The sequence below is a fragment of the Rhinatrema bivittatum genome, chromosome 10 (assembly GCF_901001135.1).
Source record: "Rhinatrema bivittatum chromosome 10, aRhiBiv1.1, whole genome shotgun sequence".
NCBI classification, from domain to species: Eukaryota; Metazoa; Chordata; class Amphibia; order Gymnophiona; family Rhinatrematidae; genus Rhinatrema; species Rhinatrema bivittatum.
Genome location: NC_042624.1, coordinates 73,533,707 through 73,550,027, shown reverse-complemented (window position 1 = coordinate 73,550,027; position 16,321 = coordinate 73,533,707). Strand labels below are relative to the sequence as shown.

Here is a 16,321-nt window from a genome sequence, read left to right as displayed (position 1 = left end):
TACATTACTGGCATCTGCTGTTCTCTTGCTTGATAATAATAAAAAGATTTTTCATAAAACTACGACAATCTTTAAAGGCCCCATAGCATTACCACAAACATATAGAAATGTAGAACATTTTTTTTATTTGCAGGTCCTTCATAAGCTGAGGCCCTAAGCTGCAGCATAGGTAGCTTATGACTAAATCCATCACCGACTGCTACTGAGCTCCAGGCCAGTCTCCCTTGAAACGGCCTTTCTTATTAAGACGGTACAGAAAGAGCAGGGTTCATGCTGCTGCCGAAAGGCAAGCCAATGACGTGGGAGGAGATGGGCCCAATGTATCTGCAACTGTCTGTTGAACAAACAGCTGGGAAGGAATTTACAATCCCTAAGGGAACACAGACCAAATGGGCATTGATGATATGTCTGGTGGATACAGTAGAATAAGCACTCCAACATATTTCATAAAACCATTCCTCCCCTACCCTTAAAATCATGTTTCTTCAGAACAAGAAGAAAATTGCCCTGGGCTTTAAAACACCTGGATTAACTCATTTTGAGCTGGAAGGCTTAGCCTGCAAACAGTCTGTCACAGTGATTACCACTCTTGGAATATCCCCTCACACCTACTTCTCCCTCTCTCTACTGTCATCTTGCAGGTCCCACAGCACTTACCGCATCCATGTACGTGAGCTGCTCTGCCACCAAGTCTTCTGGAAAAGAAAGAAAATCTACCCCTCCTTCCAGCTCCGCTTCAAGGATAAAGGTGAAGCTGCTATGCAACCCATCTGTCCAGGCTGGAAAGGGAAAAAAAAAAAAGCTTCATATCGACCACACTCATTACATTTCAAAACGTGCATGGCTCACCTCATTAGAAGAAACAATGAATCCCTGGAGGCAATAATGAAATAAACCACACCGAGCTTTGACAGCAACCTGCCTATGTGCTGTACAAACATGTTCTAATATAATACTGTGTCATTCATCTTCCTATTCACTTAGGGCTCAATTAACCCATTTTACACCTGGAAAGCAGCCAGGGTGAATAGTAACTTGATCAGGCCAGTAAATAAACATATTGGGGCCGATGCAAAAAAAAAAAAATCAGCGTGAAAAATGGGCTTTTCTAACACGCGCCCAGCTCTTCTCCTGGGCCTGAGATTGAATATTTAAACGAGGGGTCACGCTGCCAAGGAGCACTAGGGACAAATGTGTCACCCAGGAGAGGTGACTGTCAGCGGGTTAGGAAATGGACACTCAATTTTATGTGCACAGCCAGTGGTTAGGAAAATGGATGCTCATTAATTGGACATACTAATCCCCTTACAGCCGCGTCCACAGCATAAGGGGTTGTGGACGCGGCCAACTACAGGTCCCAATAAACTACAGGCGTCCAGACCATGTAAACAAATATGAATGTGATAAGAGTACAACATAAAATAAATATGACAATCTCTGAGCAAGGTAACAGATATAGTGATGGTCTAGGTTTGCACATAATGTCTATGACTAAGCATAACTAAAAAAGTACACCTAATAGTCAAATAGATCACATATTATTGTAATACCTCATTTCTTTATGCATCAGTTTTATTATGCTTTATCAGATTTACAAAGTCAATTTGATGACATCAGTCTTAGAAAAAGCAGAGAAACTGTACTGATTATGCTTGGGCCCTGATAGTACAATGTAAGGGCAAGAAGCCAATAATGCATGCCCACACTATCTTCACATTGCCTCATTTGCATACTCTCTTAAACACTTAGGGCCGGATTTTAAGATGTACACGTGGGCGTACATTTGTGCGTGCAACCCGGCGTGCACAAATGCATGCCCGATTTTATAACATGCGCGCGCCGAACCCTAGGGGAGCCCCGATGGCTTTCCCTGTTCCCTCCAAGGCCGCTCCGAAATTGGAGCGGCCTTGGAGGGAACTTTCCTTCTGCCCTCCCACCTTCCCCTCCCTTCCCCTACCTAACCCCCCCCCCCCCCCGACCTTTATTAAATAAGTTGTGCCTGCCTCCAGGCAGGCGTAAGTTGCGTGCGCCGGTCAAGTGCCGGCGCGCGATCACCCAGCACAGCCGCGGCACGCCCCGCCCACTCCCCACCCTTTTTTTCAAGCCCCGGTACATACGCGCTTCCCGGGGCTTTGCGCGCATCGCCAGGCCTATGCAAAATAGGCTCGGCGCCTGCAGGCGCAGGCATTCGCAGTTACGCGCATAACCCTTTTAAAATCCGCCCCTTATTCAACCTGGCTTCATAGACATCAATGAAGAATCTCTCGGTACATAAAAAAAAATATGTATTACACTGAGAAAACAAACCACCATTGCTTTAGTAAGCTGCAAGGAACTGCAGCATGTATGGCCAATATATGTCCAAATGAAAAAAAAAATACTTGTTCCCATCTGCACATTCTTTATTCTCCATTTTTCAATCATAGCTGTCCTCTCCATGAAGAGACGGAATTCCTAGGACACTAGCCACACACCATGCAATCTTCAATCCATGCAATGCTGTAATGGCCTTACAATCTTGCAACATTTTCCATATAGGTCAGCAAGGCTAGGAGTTCAGGGAGTGAGGATACCACTGGCTGATGGGAAGACCCTCAGCGGTATGACAAACCAGCAACCAGCTGCGATTGGTGGAGGTCATCCACCTTAGCATATCTGTCATTATTCATCAGGAAGTCAGGTGTGTGTACTCCTGAAGTATCTCTCTTTCTGGCATGCTTGTGTGGAACTGGCTGTGTTCTTTTGTCTTGTTGATATATATTATTTGGTCCAAATATAACACAGTGCCTGCTCCATCTTTCTGTCCTTCTCTGTGTGTGTTTTCTTTCTATGCTTTCAGTGCAGTCTTCTGTTGTATGCAATGGAAAGGCACATGCTGGTTCTATATTTCCTGAGTAATGTGTCATGTTGCTTGTCTTTTTCCTTCTTGGTTACATTGTAAGGTTGGCTCTCTTCTGTGCATGCTTTTTCATTCTTTATTCATGCTTCTTAGTGTAACTGTAACTCCCATGTGCCTTTTTCCCCACAAATTCACTTTCCCAGACTGTGCAGAGCATTCCAAATGAATGGTATCCTGGAGGCCAGGCATGCCAATCGTGGGTACATGCACACATTTTCTGGGGGTTGTCCTGAAGGTGTGGAGATGCCCCTTGTGGGAGGTGTAGTTGTATTTCTTTCCTCTTTCTTCAGAGTTGTCTGGCAGGCATCCCCCGACTGACACTCATTTTCACCTAAACATGCTAATGTTCAGCCTCTAGGGAGCAGAAGGACAAGGAGGACGCCCCCTAGTGGCTGAGAGAGGAACCTCACACCACCAGGAAGCTCCAGAAGCCCTCCTGTCTCTGGAACTACTCAAACTCAAAAGGTCAGTCAGGGGAGCTGCCAGAACGTCTCAACGTCCTCTGCAAACCCTCCATGTATCCCATCTGGCTCCATTGCTTTATCTACTTTCAGTTTCCTTCAGCTCCTCATGAACACAGTCTTCTGAAAATAATCATGCTTTCTGTGCATAAGTGTCTTATGTGACCAAAAAATGATTTGTGCTCACGAATCCTGAGCCACGAAATGGATGAGTGAAGTGCTGCAGAGCACAGCAGGACAGTGAGGGGAAGATGCCGGGCAGTAGCTCTGCTCTAGCATTGCCTGCCAACTTTGCTTCGGAAGATTGGAGAGGTAACTGCTCTCTTCGCCCTGGGTACCTGCATCTGATCTCCCACGGCTGCAGACTCCCCCCGCCGCCTGCCTGGCAGAAAGGAAGGTCTGCTGTGCAATGCATGGCTGCCTTGGGTGGACCACTGTCTCCTCTGCAGAGACTGGAACAGGCTTGTCCCATAGGGGCATTGAAAAAAAAATATTGAGAGAAGAGGAAGGCAAGATTTTATGGGCACGGACCACATTTTGTGTGCAGGTCCCGGCAACAGAACTTAAGCTTCTGCCCATAGATTAAGACTAGCGCTGGATACTTTACTTCTCAGGCTGGAGTTAAATTCCCAGCGCTAAGAAAACCTGAGTTCAGCCAGCACACCTCTCTGCATTGGGGGAGGGGGTAATAGCTAATGCCTTCAATAGCGTGGGATTTGCACCAGAGGATGTTAACTTCTATGCACGTTGTTGTGCGCAAACCTCCCTGCTGCATCACGAGTAAAGTTGTGCATAGAAACTGTTAAACTGTGCGTCCACCTTATTACATCAGCCTCTGAACTAACAGAAGCAAATGATCCTATTTGCATCTCATCCGTGGACCCAAACCCACTCCCTGACTCCCTTTACTCGCTAAAGATTCCCTTATCCACTGAAGTAGCCTTGCCCTCGATATGCATCTGTGCTCAATGTCCAACTGACTAGATTGTAAGCCCTACAGAGTTGGAACTGTCTCCGTCTCCATACAGCACTAAATACACCTTATAGTGCTACATAAACATTTAGTAGTAGTAATAATCGTGAGGTGACTCCTTGGGATATCTGCTGGATGGCTCTACTAAAGATCTTGGGTAGAGGATGTAGGAAGGGCACGTACCACCCTACTATAGCACCCCTGGGTGTGGTGGCTGAAGTGGTAGGCTCCTGCCTGTGAAGTGCAGGCAAGTTCGGAGAGCAGCGAGACATTCTGAGTTAGAGTTTGGAGGAGCAGGCGCTAATCCGTTTCTGTGGGGTTTTTTTTCCCTATTCCTGGTGCAAGGTCTCACTACCCTGGGACACAAAATAGGAAGGAGGCAGATACCTTTCCTGTCTGGTAGGGTTGTCTCAGATTTTGAGTTTAAAGGTTTTTTTAAATTCATTTTTGCAGTTTTCTTGTGAATCCCTGGTCCTGCCTTGGGAATGATGGCGGTAGAGAAGACCTGACGACTACATCTCACACCCAGTGGCGACTTGCTGCTGGGGGGGGCATTTTTCATTTGGTGAAGATTTTGCTGTCACCTTTCCTGCCCAGAAGTAGAGAAAGGACGGATTTCTTCCCCACCTGGAAGAGAATTGGAAGGGTTTCTCTCGAGTAGAACTACTGTTGCCATCTGGAGAGGAGAAGAGTTATTTTTCATTTGTAACCTTCACCCTGGAAGGACAGAGAAAGATTGGGGGCTGTGAAGAGTTGGAGAACCTTTGGACCTCTGGTATTTATTGGGAAGAGATTTCTGCTCACACCTAGGATACCCTTGTCCACCTGGGATTTTTACTTTTTCAGGCCCTGGAGGTGAGATAATTTCAGGACCACCTGCAGGGACAAAGAGAATTTGGAGAAACTGAGTTGAGAAATGAATGTATCGGAGAACAAGTGTGTAGGTGCCAAATGATGATTATTGAAGATCGGCAGTAAAGTTTAAGAGGGAACATCCACCAAGAGTCTCCTAGCTGGTTGTTTGGCATTTACCACCATCTATATTACACTTAGTGAGAGCGTGCCTGTGACACAACTTAAAACCTCTTCTGCCTGCTGTTCATCTCCGCACAGTACGGCAAGCAATACATTTTACTTTTCATAAATTATGCAACTGGTTATATATGGTTTTGCCAAAATCCGATTTAAAAGCCTCACAAATACTGCAAAATTCTGCAGCATGGCTGATCTCTGGTGGATCGATGAGAGACCACATTTCACCTGTGCTAAAAGATCTGCACTGGCTACCTATTTCTTACAGAATTTCATTCAAAATTCCATTACTAGTTCACAAAATGTTATCAGTGGACTCACTGCTTTGGGCAGACACCCTTCTTCATCATTACAATCCATCCCATGCTCTGAGATCATCACAAACAGGGCTCTTGGATGTGCCCCCTATGAGTCACGCTCGCTCGGTTAGCTGACACTAGAGAAAGAGCTTTTTTTCAGTGGAACTCAATAGCTCAGGAAATGCATCTTTTGAGCTATCCAAAGTCTTTTAAAGTTGTGTTGAAAACTTCTCTCTTCAGACTGGTTTCTGATGAAGTGCAGGCTTAGGATTGCTGCATAAGTTCCAGATGAGTTGTATAGGGATTTTAATTTCTGTTAATATTTTTGTTTGAGACTGGTTTTGTATGAGCCCAAGCAAATACTGATGTGCATTTTTATAATTTTTTTTAAATTGTTTTTGATGCTTTATTTATTTTACATGTCTATGCTACGTTTAATTTATGGATGTTATATTGTACATCGTCCTGGGCTTCGGTAGTGGCAATGCATAAATAAAGAAAAAATAAATAAATAAAAGTAACCAAACAGATGAGGTCCACCCACTACACCTTGGACCCTGGAGGTCTATCCCTCCCCCGTTTTAGATAATCTATACCCCAGGGCTGTTGGATCTATATCAGGACTAAGCCCCAGGACTGAGAGTGATTCCTGCCTTCAAGGATAAATACCAGAAGACAGGCTACAGTAGTAAGTTAAAGAAAGCACATGCACACCCCTTATCATCGCTTGCTTCAAACTGTTGCATCCTGCCTGTATTGAACTTGTAAATAATCCCTCCTTGTTAGCTTATTTTTATAACTTTGTTACTTCTTTCTTTCTACCACTTTCTGTTATAGTTCTACCAGTTCCATGTATTTCTCTCACATTGTACACCTGTTCTCTGCAAACCGATATGATGTGCAAACGAATATCGATATATAAAAAACTTTAAATAAATAAATAAATAAATAAATACATTAATAAAGCTAAAAGGGTCATTTCATTTCTTTTCCTGGATGCTGCTGCTGCAATGTTACATCTTGACGGCATCCAACAGACCAAAAACCAGCATCCAGTCCAGGAAGAAGAGCAGGTCGGGACTGAACTGATGTCCCGTTCTGTCACCCAGCACACTGCCATTTGCTATTGTTTCAGGTGATCTCTGACACATTAATGTTGGGTTTTCCTTTGGCCTTGGAATTGGACAGCATTCCATGCAAACAGGGAAAAAAACATCTGCCATGTGCTTCCTTTGAAGCAGCCTGGCTTAGCGAAGCTGACATTATGCTGGCACCAAAAGCACTGAGCACAGGGCACTGGGACATCCCATGCGAGCCTTCCAAAAACGGAGACACACAGACTATTAATGAGCTGCAGAGTCCAAGGGGCAAGGAGACGAGAGGACAGGGTATGATAGGAAGAATTGAGAATTTAACTGCATCGTGGTTACTTTTCCAAAGAGGCCTGGTGGTTCGGGCTCAGGAATTCAAGAAAGCCCTATAGTACCTGAATGTAATCCACTTTGAGGTACCTGAAAAGCGCAATATAAACCAAATATATCACTCAATCTCTTTAACCCTTCATCTGGCCTTCCTGGCTGACAAATTAATTAATTTATATTTTAAATGACAAGAAAGGGCAGTTCTCCCCGCCCCTCCCCCTCCCGCAATAGGAGAAGCAGAGCTTACGGTTATTGTCCATGTCGGCTGCTTCTTGCTTCTGGAACTGCTCCAGCAGGTTATGCGCCCGTCGCTCCGGGTCCGAGCCTGGCATGAGTTGCCTTAGGTAGCCCAACAATTTGTGCAAACATGGATAATCAGGCGGCTCCCTGAAATCCTCCGAGCACTGATCAAGCCAGGCTCTTAATATCGATGCGATTGCGCTGCGGGGAATAAAACACAGTACAGCCCTCTTACAGTGAACTCACACACAGAAATGTTTTGTTTCAAAGCGCGGACTTTACTGCAGAGCCTCTTTTCTTCCAATGTAATTGTTTTGTGTGCTGTATTGTGATGAGAAATGCATCCATATAATTTTACACCGAAGAAGAAAACGGTTACATCAACTGCTACAGATACTCCCCTTCAGGAAGCCTGCAAGAAACAGGAGGAGGGGAGGAGCTGGAGAAGGAAACACAGCAACTGATTTCTGCTGTGCAGTGTCTGCTCCAACTTCACCCCCTCCCCTTCGTCAGTAAGCCGGCAGGAAACAGGAGGAAAGAAGGTGAGCCTGGAGCAGTCACTGAAGGAAAACTGGGGAGAAACGGGAGGAGGACAGGAGCTCAGACACCTCAGCTTGCAGCTGATATTCCATTACTTGGGATTCAGCTGAGGGCAGAGCAAGGGAGTAACAAGCCAGGGAGCTGTGATTTATGGGAAGGGAAAGCAATACCCTAGGGTCATCCCTGGAAGTGGGGGGGGGGGGGGGGGGGCAGGAAGGAAAGAGAGAGTGAGCATGTGGATTGGTGGGGAGAGGAAGAGAGAAAGCAGATATACATTCCCCCGCCCCCCATAACCAGAAAACAAAAGTTCCCAGGTGTGGGTATTATGCAACATTTCCTGGGACACGCCGGTGTGTCAAAAATAACTAAGTTTACATCAGTGTGGCTTACATGCAAGTAGGTGCCATTATAAGTAGGTCTCTGCCTGCTTCTACCAACTTTCCTCTTTGGCAGAGGCACTGCTAGATATGTAAAAGACCCGAGGTACTGGCCCATAAGTCCTCCCAAGCCCCACAGATTTTGATAATTAAACAACTCAACAATCACAAATCAGCAGCACCCTTCTATCTCCCCTGAGACCTACTATAAAATCTCATAACTAAATCTCATGCTTTTACATATTAAACTTTAAATGCTTTCAGTCCTATGACGTGTGTGTGTGTGTGTGTGTGTGTGTGTGTGTGTGTGTGTGGTGGGGGAGGGGAACTGCCCTGTTAGCTTGGTAATAGCAAGACTGTGTGGCTTCCTCTGCACCTATTTCTTACCAAGTTTCGTCCATTCAGAACCAGGACACCCCCACTCATAAAGCAGGAGCTGTCAGTGCAAATGTTTTGCGCTATTGTCACAAGGTGCAGGGCATCTGTAGACAGAAGGGCCTTCTATGCAAGAAAGAAATCCCCCAGCCAAAACCTAGTAAAATCACCAGAGCATCATTCAATTAATTCTCCTACATAGGAATGGAGTCTAGACAGGATGAAACAAAACCCCAATATCAACCAAGCACCTCCGGCTGTGTCAATAAACCCTTTTGTCCACAGAAACTCCTCTAACAATGGTGGAAGAGCAGAAGTACGACATTTCTCCTTACTACTCAACTTCCAAAACTATTCCCTCCCTACGTCCCTACCAAACCTTGGAATCCCCTCCTCTCCCCCACCTCTGCGTCTCCACTCATCTTCTGCACCCAATCCCTCACCATTCCCCTTATCCAATCGGGGAGTCCCTACTTCCAACCTCTGAATCTGGGAGCTCCCTCCTCTTCCTCCTCACCAAATCTTGGAATTCCACCCCCCATCCTCCGAGTCTTCACTAAACCCCTCCACCCAATCTGAGAGTCCCTGCACCTCCCCCCCCCCCTTCCCTGAGGCAGGGTTTCCTGCATCCCTGCTTCTCTTCCCCCCCCCCCCCCAGGAAGGTCCAAGCTTTTATTTTTTTTGTGGCTGCTCCTGCCTTTTTATTTTTCCTTCCCCCCCCCCCCCCTCACTCCCTCCGACCTGCTCTGTCTGGCGCTAGCCCTGGTTACCTTTTCCTTTGCCATGTGCTGGCGCCGTTCAATGAGAAATTGAACCGCGGGACTCTGCACCCACGGAGACCCCTGCGGTTCAAACAACTTGTCATTGAACTGCGCCGGCACCAAGAAGGAGACGCAGCTCTATTATCGGCTGACGGAGGGAGGAGAGGGAAGGAGCAGCCACAGCTTAAGAGTCTTGTGGGGGAAGGGAAGCAAAGATTCAGGGCAACGGGGCCCTGTGCACGCACAGCCAGCGATGCCCCTGCTTGTTGGCAGCCCCGGCTGCAAAACAAGGCATCAGTGCCCTACGTGGCAAATCGTGGTACTATTGCATGCATTCGAATGTAATGACTGAATTTCCTTTCCCCCCCATTTCCCGCCAGCTAACCTCAGGGTGAGCAAATCTCACAAGCATAACAGTTTTTGCTTACTGTATTTGAGCCTGAAATTTCATGCCTAGAGGAAAGGATTTGGTCTGTCTATTTTTCCAAAAGCAGGAAGAAAGTCTGCCTCTCAAAACTGCTCCTATAGGAGGTGCAGAGCTGCAGAGTCCTTGGCCTGCAATTTACTGCAGCCTAAGGTCCAAGGCTGAAATAAATCTATTCAAGCTTGGGACTGCTGGAAGTGAATACAAAGGCATTTATGTAGCTTTTACAACAAGTGCAATTCAGCAAAACCTGAATAGCTGTTGCTATTCTCTTTCCAAACTGATTTGGGGGTGAACTGACTCCAGTATGAAGAAGTATCCTGTTTTTCACCAGGAATTAAAAGATGCCGCAGAGGGCACTGTTCATAGTCCTGGGAGCTGGGAGTCTCGCTCACCCCACAACACCACCACCTAGTTACCAGGCTCAGGGATGCACACAAATGGATCCCTGAGGGTGCCACGGTTTGTGGCCCCTAGCTGAGGACTGTCTTTGTCATGACTGGGCTAGACGGGAAAAGAAAGGGGGTTAAAAAAAAAAAGCAGAGTCCCCAGGTAATTGCGCGTGAAGGCTCATGGTGCTGTCACCCACCGTAGACCAATCCCAGTTCAGCTGGAAGCCCAAAAAGCAGCAGGACAAAGGTGCTGGGCAAAAACAAATTAAGTAAAGTAACATAAAAGCTTAATAACTACATGTTTGTCCTGCTTCTAATCAAAACCAGAATTTAAGGTTCAGAAGCTATCGTTTCTATGGCCGAGGGACTTTTTACCATAGGCACCCATCGGGAGGGGAGGGGAGGGAGGGTGGGTCTGGACCAGATTCTCCCCCTGTGTGTGTGATGTGACTCAGTTTATGTTACAGATGGGAAAATGACACTTGTCCTTTCCTCTCTGGAATGCAATGCTTCCCCTGTTATTGCAGCTCTTTGGGATATTGTGTGTCTTGTTTGGTCTGTAAACATCCCTTTCCTTTCTGATGTCACAGCATTTGGGACGGTGCGGAATTTCGTATCAAAAGCCGATACGGTGCACTCTAAGAGCATTGCCTGCTCATGAACCTTGCACTCGGAAAACACACGCAGAGGGCTATGGCCAAAACTTTTCAAGCTCAAGCCACGACACCGCCAACACGAAACCCACATCAGTATTTAATAGCGTTACACTTGGGGGGGAGGGGGACATAAAGCCAACAGTTTAACAGTGACTCCTGCCGTACTATGCAGCAGGGAGTGGGAGCTCTCTCCTGCCGGATTTCCATGGGAGGCCCCAGTTCCCAGTGCTCTCTGACAGAGGCCCTGGAGGGGGAAGAAGCCACCAGTAGCACTGGACAAGGCTTAAACAGGTCATGAAAGCATGGGAGAACGGTGACCTTCCACATGAAAGTTACTTTCGGCGTCCTTTGAGTGCTTGGCATGACAGAACAGCGCTGGCTCAAAGCTTTTCTGGCATATTTGTTCAAGCTGCCGCTGCGGAAATGCTAGCTTGGTGTGACTTATCAACGACCTGCATGCTGCCTGACCATCTTTTCGTTTAAGTGGAAGAAATCGTTCCAGCTTTTTTTTTAAGCATCCAATGAAAGCGTGCCACCAGTCCAGTCTTGGAGAAAGTACAGCATACTGCATTCTTGCAAGATAAACCGTCCTGAAATGATTAAAATACACCCAGGTTGTCAGGGTATATCGAGTTTATCACGAAAACGTGCCCGAGCAGGCTGCACTTGAACTGCATCATCCCTGCTGTCAAGATCCAACCAGGAATATATCTGCAGATTCCCCTTCACCACCCTTCTTTTGACTGGTACCATATCCACAGAGGACCCTCACAAATTCTTTGGGCCACGGAAGCAACATTCATCCCAGAAACACTGACGACTGACGGAGAACATCTCATTTAAGGGTCTAGTTACTAAGCTGGTGAAAGAGCGCTTTCCACACTGTATTAATGCATGAAACTTCCTGCAAAATTTAGTGAACTCTGGTACTCGAGTACTGCAGATCAGTAAATCCCTCGAGACGTTAACTCGCTTTTACTGCAGCCAGAAAATTTGTGGGTTCCCAACCCCTATTTGTGGCTTCCCAGCCCCTATTCCCAGCCCTTAAGAAATGGCAACCCACCCTTTATTAAAATAAACAAGCCCATGATGTAATATCAAAAGCCTCAGCCGCCTCCCCCACCCAGCACATTGATATTCACTGGTGTGGCCCTGTGATTTAGCCCTGCCCCTTAACTAAGTGTTAAACCCACTCCCAAAGTGTTTAAAAATCCCTCTTGCCCAGGCTTAACCCCAGCCCTCCCCCTCCCCAGCTTGCCCGCTAGCCATGGAGTCCAAAGAGTACCAGGAGCAATCCCCAGTTGCCCCTGCCCTGCTGGCACCGAACTCCAAAATGGCATTGGCTAACCCCAGGTTCCCCTTTGCCCAGAAAACATGGTCTGCCAAGATTTAGGGAAATGTTCGTTTGAAAATTCTCCTTCATCCAAGGGGCCCAGCCTTGGCTGGAAACCATCCGGTACCTCACCGTGTTATGTTTCTCTAGTAAACATGCAGCCAGGGCTGTCTTTTGGACTAGTGCAAATGATGCCCCTCAGCTATGGTGGTTTCCTAGACCTAAAGATGGGCTAGCAGGACTAGCAATGGTGCTGGCTCCCATGAAGGGCTGCCAGCAAGAGGAGGAAGGACAAATAACTCCTGTGCAGGGCCAACAGGGGGATCCAAGGAAAACGGCCTCTCTCCCCTCCAGACTGGTGGCCAAGGATAGCAGACTTCAGAGAGGCAGAGAAGGGAGACTTCCTCCTAAGCTGTAACAGAAAGGCGAGAGCAGAGAATAAGGGGGAAACGAAGGGAAAAAGATGAGAGGAGGGGATGAGGGGAGAGAAGGAAATGAGAGGACAAAGGGAGGAAGGAACAGGGGGGCAAGAGCATAGAAGGGAGGGGAGAGAGAGTACAGGATATAAGAACATAAGAACATGCCATACTGGGTCAGACCAAGGGTCCATCAAGCCCAGCATCCTGTTTCCAACAGTGGCCAATCCAGGCCATAAGAACCTGGTGAGTACCCAAAAACTAAGTCTATTCCATGTTACTGTTGCTAGTAATAGCAGCGGCTATTTTTTAAATCAACTAAATTAATAGCAGGTAATGGACTTCTCCTCCAAGAACTTATCCAATCCTTTTTTAAACCTAGCTACACTAACTGCACTAACCACATCCTCTGGCAACAAACTCCAGAGTTTAATTGTGCTTGAGTGAAAAAGAGCTTTCTCCGATTAGCTTTAAATGCTACTTGACAACTTCATGGAGTGTCCCCTAGTCCTTCTATTATCCGAAAGAGTAAATAACCGATTCAAATCTACCCGTTCTAGACCTCTCATGATTTTAAACACCTCTATCTTATCCCCCCCTCAGCCGTCTCTTCTCCAAGCTGAACAGCCCTAACCTCTTCAGCCTTTCCTCATAGGGGAGTTGTTCCGTCCCCTTTATCATTTTGGTCGCCCTTCTCTGTACCTTCTCAATCGCAACTATGTCTTTTTTGAGATACAGCGACCAGAATTGTACACAGTATTCAAGGTGCGGTCTCACCATGGAGCGATACAGAGGCATTATGACATTTTCCGTTTTATTCACCATTCCCTTTCTAATAATTCCCAACATTCTGTTTGCTTTTTGGACTGCCGCAGCACACTGAACCGACGATTTCAATGTGTTATCCACTATGACACCTAGATCTCTTTCTTGGGTTGTAGCACCTAATATGGAACCCAACATCGTGTAATTATAGCATGGGTTATTTTTCTCTATATGCATCACCTTGCACTTATCCACATTAAATTTCATCTGCCTTTTGGATGCCCAATATTCCAGTCTCACAAGGACCACAGAAGTACAGAGAAAAAAGGGATGGGGAAAGAAGTTAAAGCAGGAGGTGAGAGCAAGGGAAGAGAGGTGAGGGGAAGAGAGCACAAGGAGCAGAATGCAGAGAATGACAGAGAAAGGGAAGTGAGAGAGAAAGGGAGGGAGAAAATGAGCTGAGACAGTACAAATGTTCAAAAGATGTTTTACAAGCTTAAATGACCACAAGCAATGTGTAGAAGCCTTCCCCAAACCAGAAGGAACGCATGACAACCCATCAACACATGAGGAAAGAAAAATAGAATTTGCAAACCAGAAAAAAAACTTTAAAGACTTGCAAACAAGGAAACATTAAGTGGAGCAAGACAAGTACAGTGGGAAATACAATGAGTTGCATGAACAGCCAAGAAGAGAAACACAGATTCTGTGGTAAGAACTTGAGGCAGTCACAATAAGGTGGCAGGACTCATCCACTGGAAAGTGTGTAAAAATACAATTGTGTTATCAGAGAATCACTGGGATCATGACCCCGACATAAAATCATAGAAACTATTCTAAAGAACAAAATGGCAGAACACAGACAGACATGGTTTAATAGGACACAAGCAACATTTATTTTTTTTATTTGTTTAAATATGTGTAGTTCTAGGCAGCTAACACCTAAACATACACGGAAGTCTTGCCTCACAAATCTGCTACCTTTTTTTTAAGGGATGAATAAACTCGTGGATAATGGTGAACCAGTGGGTGGGTGCAGAGTATTTGGATATTCAGAAGGTGCTTGACAAAGTCCTTCTTGACAGACTTCTGAGAACATTAAAGTTATGGGATAGGAAGCAATGACCTATTGTGGATTGCAAATTAGGGATGTGCATTCATTCAGGACGAATTAGGCAATTACAATGAAATTGCCTAATTCGTCCTGTTTCGGGGACAACGAATCCTGAACTAATTTTTCCCGAAATTTCGGGAAAAATTCATTTTCAGGTTAGCGCGCACTAACCCGAAATTCGGGTCCCCCCAAATTTCAAAAGCCCGAATTGCGGGAAACACAATATTTCCCATGGCAGGCCGAAAACAAAGCCCGAACCAAAAGGTTCGGACTTTGCACATCCCTATTGAACATAAGAACATAAGAAAATGCCATACTGGGTCAGACCAAGGGTCCATCAAGCCCAGCATCCTGCTTCCAACAGTGGCCAATCCAGGCCACAAGAACCTGGCAAGAACCCAAAAACTAAGTCATATTGGTTAAAAGATATGAAACAGACCAGGACTGAATGGTTAGTTATTTCAGTGGAGGAAGACAAATAGCAGAGTGTCCCAGGGATTGGTAGTGGGATCGATGCTTTTTAATATATTTAGAAATGAACTGGACTGAAAGGGGAACGACAAATGAGATAACCAAATTTATGGACAATACAAAATTATTCTGAGTTGTTCAATCACAAGTGGATTGTGAAAAACTGAAGGAGAACCTTGCGAGACCAGAAGATTGGGCATCCAAATAGCAGAGGAAATTTAATGTGGACAAGGGCAAGGTTATGCATGTAGGGAAAAATAACCCACGCTGTAGTTATACGTTAGGTTCCATACTAAGAGTCACCACCCAAGAAAAGGATCTAGGCATCATTGTGGAGATCCTTGGCCATGGTCGAACAAGCAAACAGAAATGTTAGGAATTATTAGGAAAGAAATGGAGAATGTCATAATTCTTTTGTCTCCCTCTATGGTGAGACCGCATCCAGAGTACTGTGCGCAATTCTCAAAAAGATACATCAGAACTGGAAAAGGTTCAGAGAAGGACGACCAAAATGATAAAGGGAATGGAACGGTTCCCCTGTGAGGAAAAGCTGAAGAAGCTGTTCAGCTTGGAGAAGAGACGGCTGAGGGGGGATACGGTAGAGGTTTATAAAATCGTGAGTTGAATGGAACAGGTAAATGCGAATCAGCTGTTTAATCTTTCAAAAAAAAAAAAAAAAAAAAGACTAGGAGGCACTCCATGAAGGTACTAAGTAGCAAATTTAAAACAAATCAGGAAAAATATTTTTTTTTTACTCAACGCACAATTAAGTTCTAAAATTAATTGCCAGGGGATTTGGTCAAGGCATTTAGCATAGCTGGGTTTCACAAAGGTTTGGACAAGTTACTGGAGAAAAAGTCTCTAAACCTTTAGTAACCAGGCAGATGTGAGGAAAGCCACTACTTATCCTTGGGCATAAGCAGCATGGAATATATCTACTATTTGATATCCTGGATTGGCCACTGTTGAAAACAGGATATTGGGCTCGATAGACCCTTGCTCTGACTCAGTATGGCTGTTCTTCTTATGTACTTCTTGGGAAATTCTGTGGAAAAAATGTATACATTTTGCACACAATCGGCCAGATTTTAACCCCCCTGCACGTAAAATCCGGGGCCTACAAATGAGGTTGGGCTTCATGCGCATTTTAGAAGGGGCCCAGCTGCATGCGTAACCCCTGTTACGCGCACAAGAGCCAGGCCTTGCAAAAGGGGCGGGGCTGGAAGCGGCCAGTACAGTGGCGCACGCCTATTAAAATCTACCCCAATATTTTTTAATTTTGCAGACTCTTCAAATAACACAATATAATCGCTATATCTGAAACATAATATAATACAGAAAAAAATCTTACTCCGATGCATAATTTTGTGGT

At 45.6% G+C, this 16,321-nt stretch overlaps 1 protein-coding gene across 3 annotated transcripts in view; it reads right to left on the bottom strand.

The window, feature by feature from the left end:
- RGL1 (ral guanine nucleotide dissociation stimulator like 1) overlaps nt 1-16,321 on the bottom strand; it is a 127,720-nt gene that overhangs the window by 62,062 nt on the left and 49,337 nt on the right. For all 3 annotated transcript variants that reach the window (XM_029617525.1, XM_029617526.1, XM_029617524.1), the window contains 2 exons: nt 7,333-7,526; nt 658-779 (listed from right to left, as the gene is read on the bottom strand). In XM_029617525.1, coding sequence (XP_029473385.1) covers nt 658-779; nt 7,333-7,526 — 316 coding nt within the window. The remainder of the gene's footprint in view (nt 1-657; nt 780-7,332; nt 7,527-16,321) is intronic.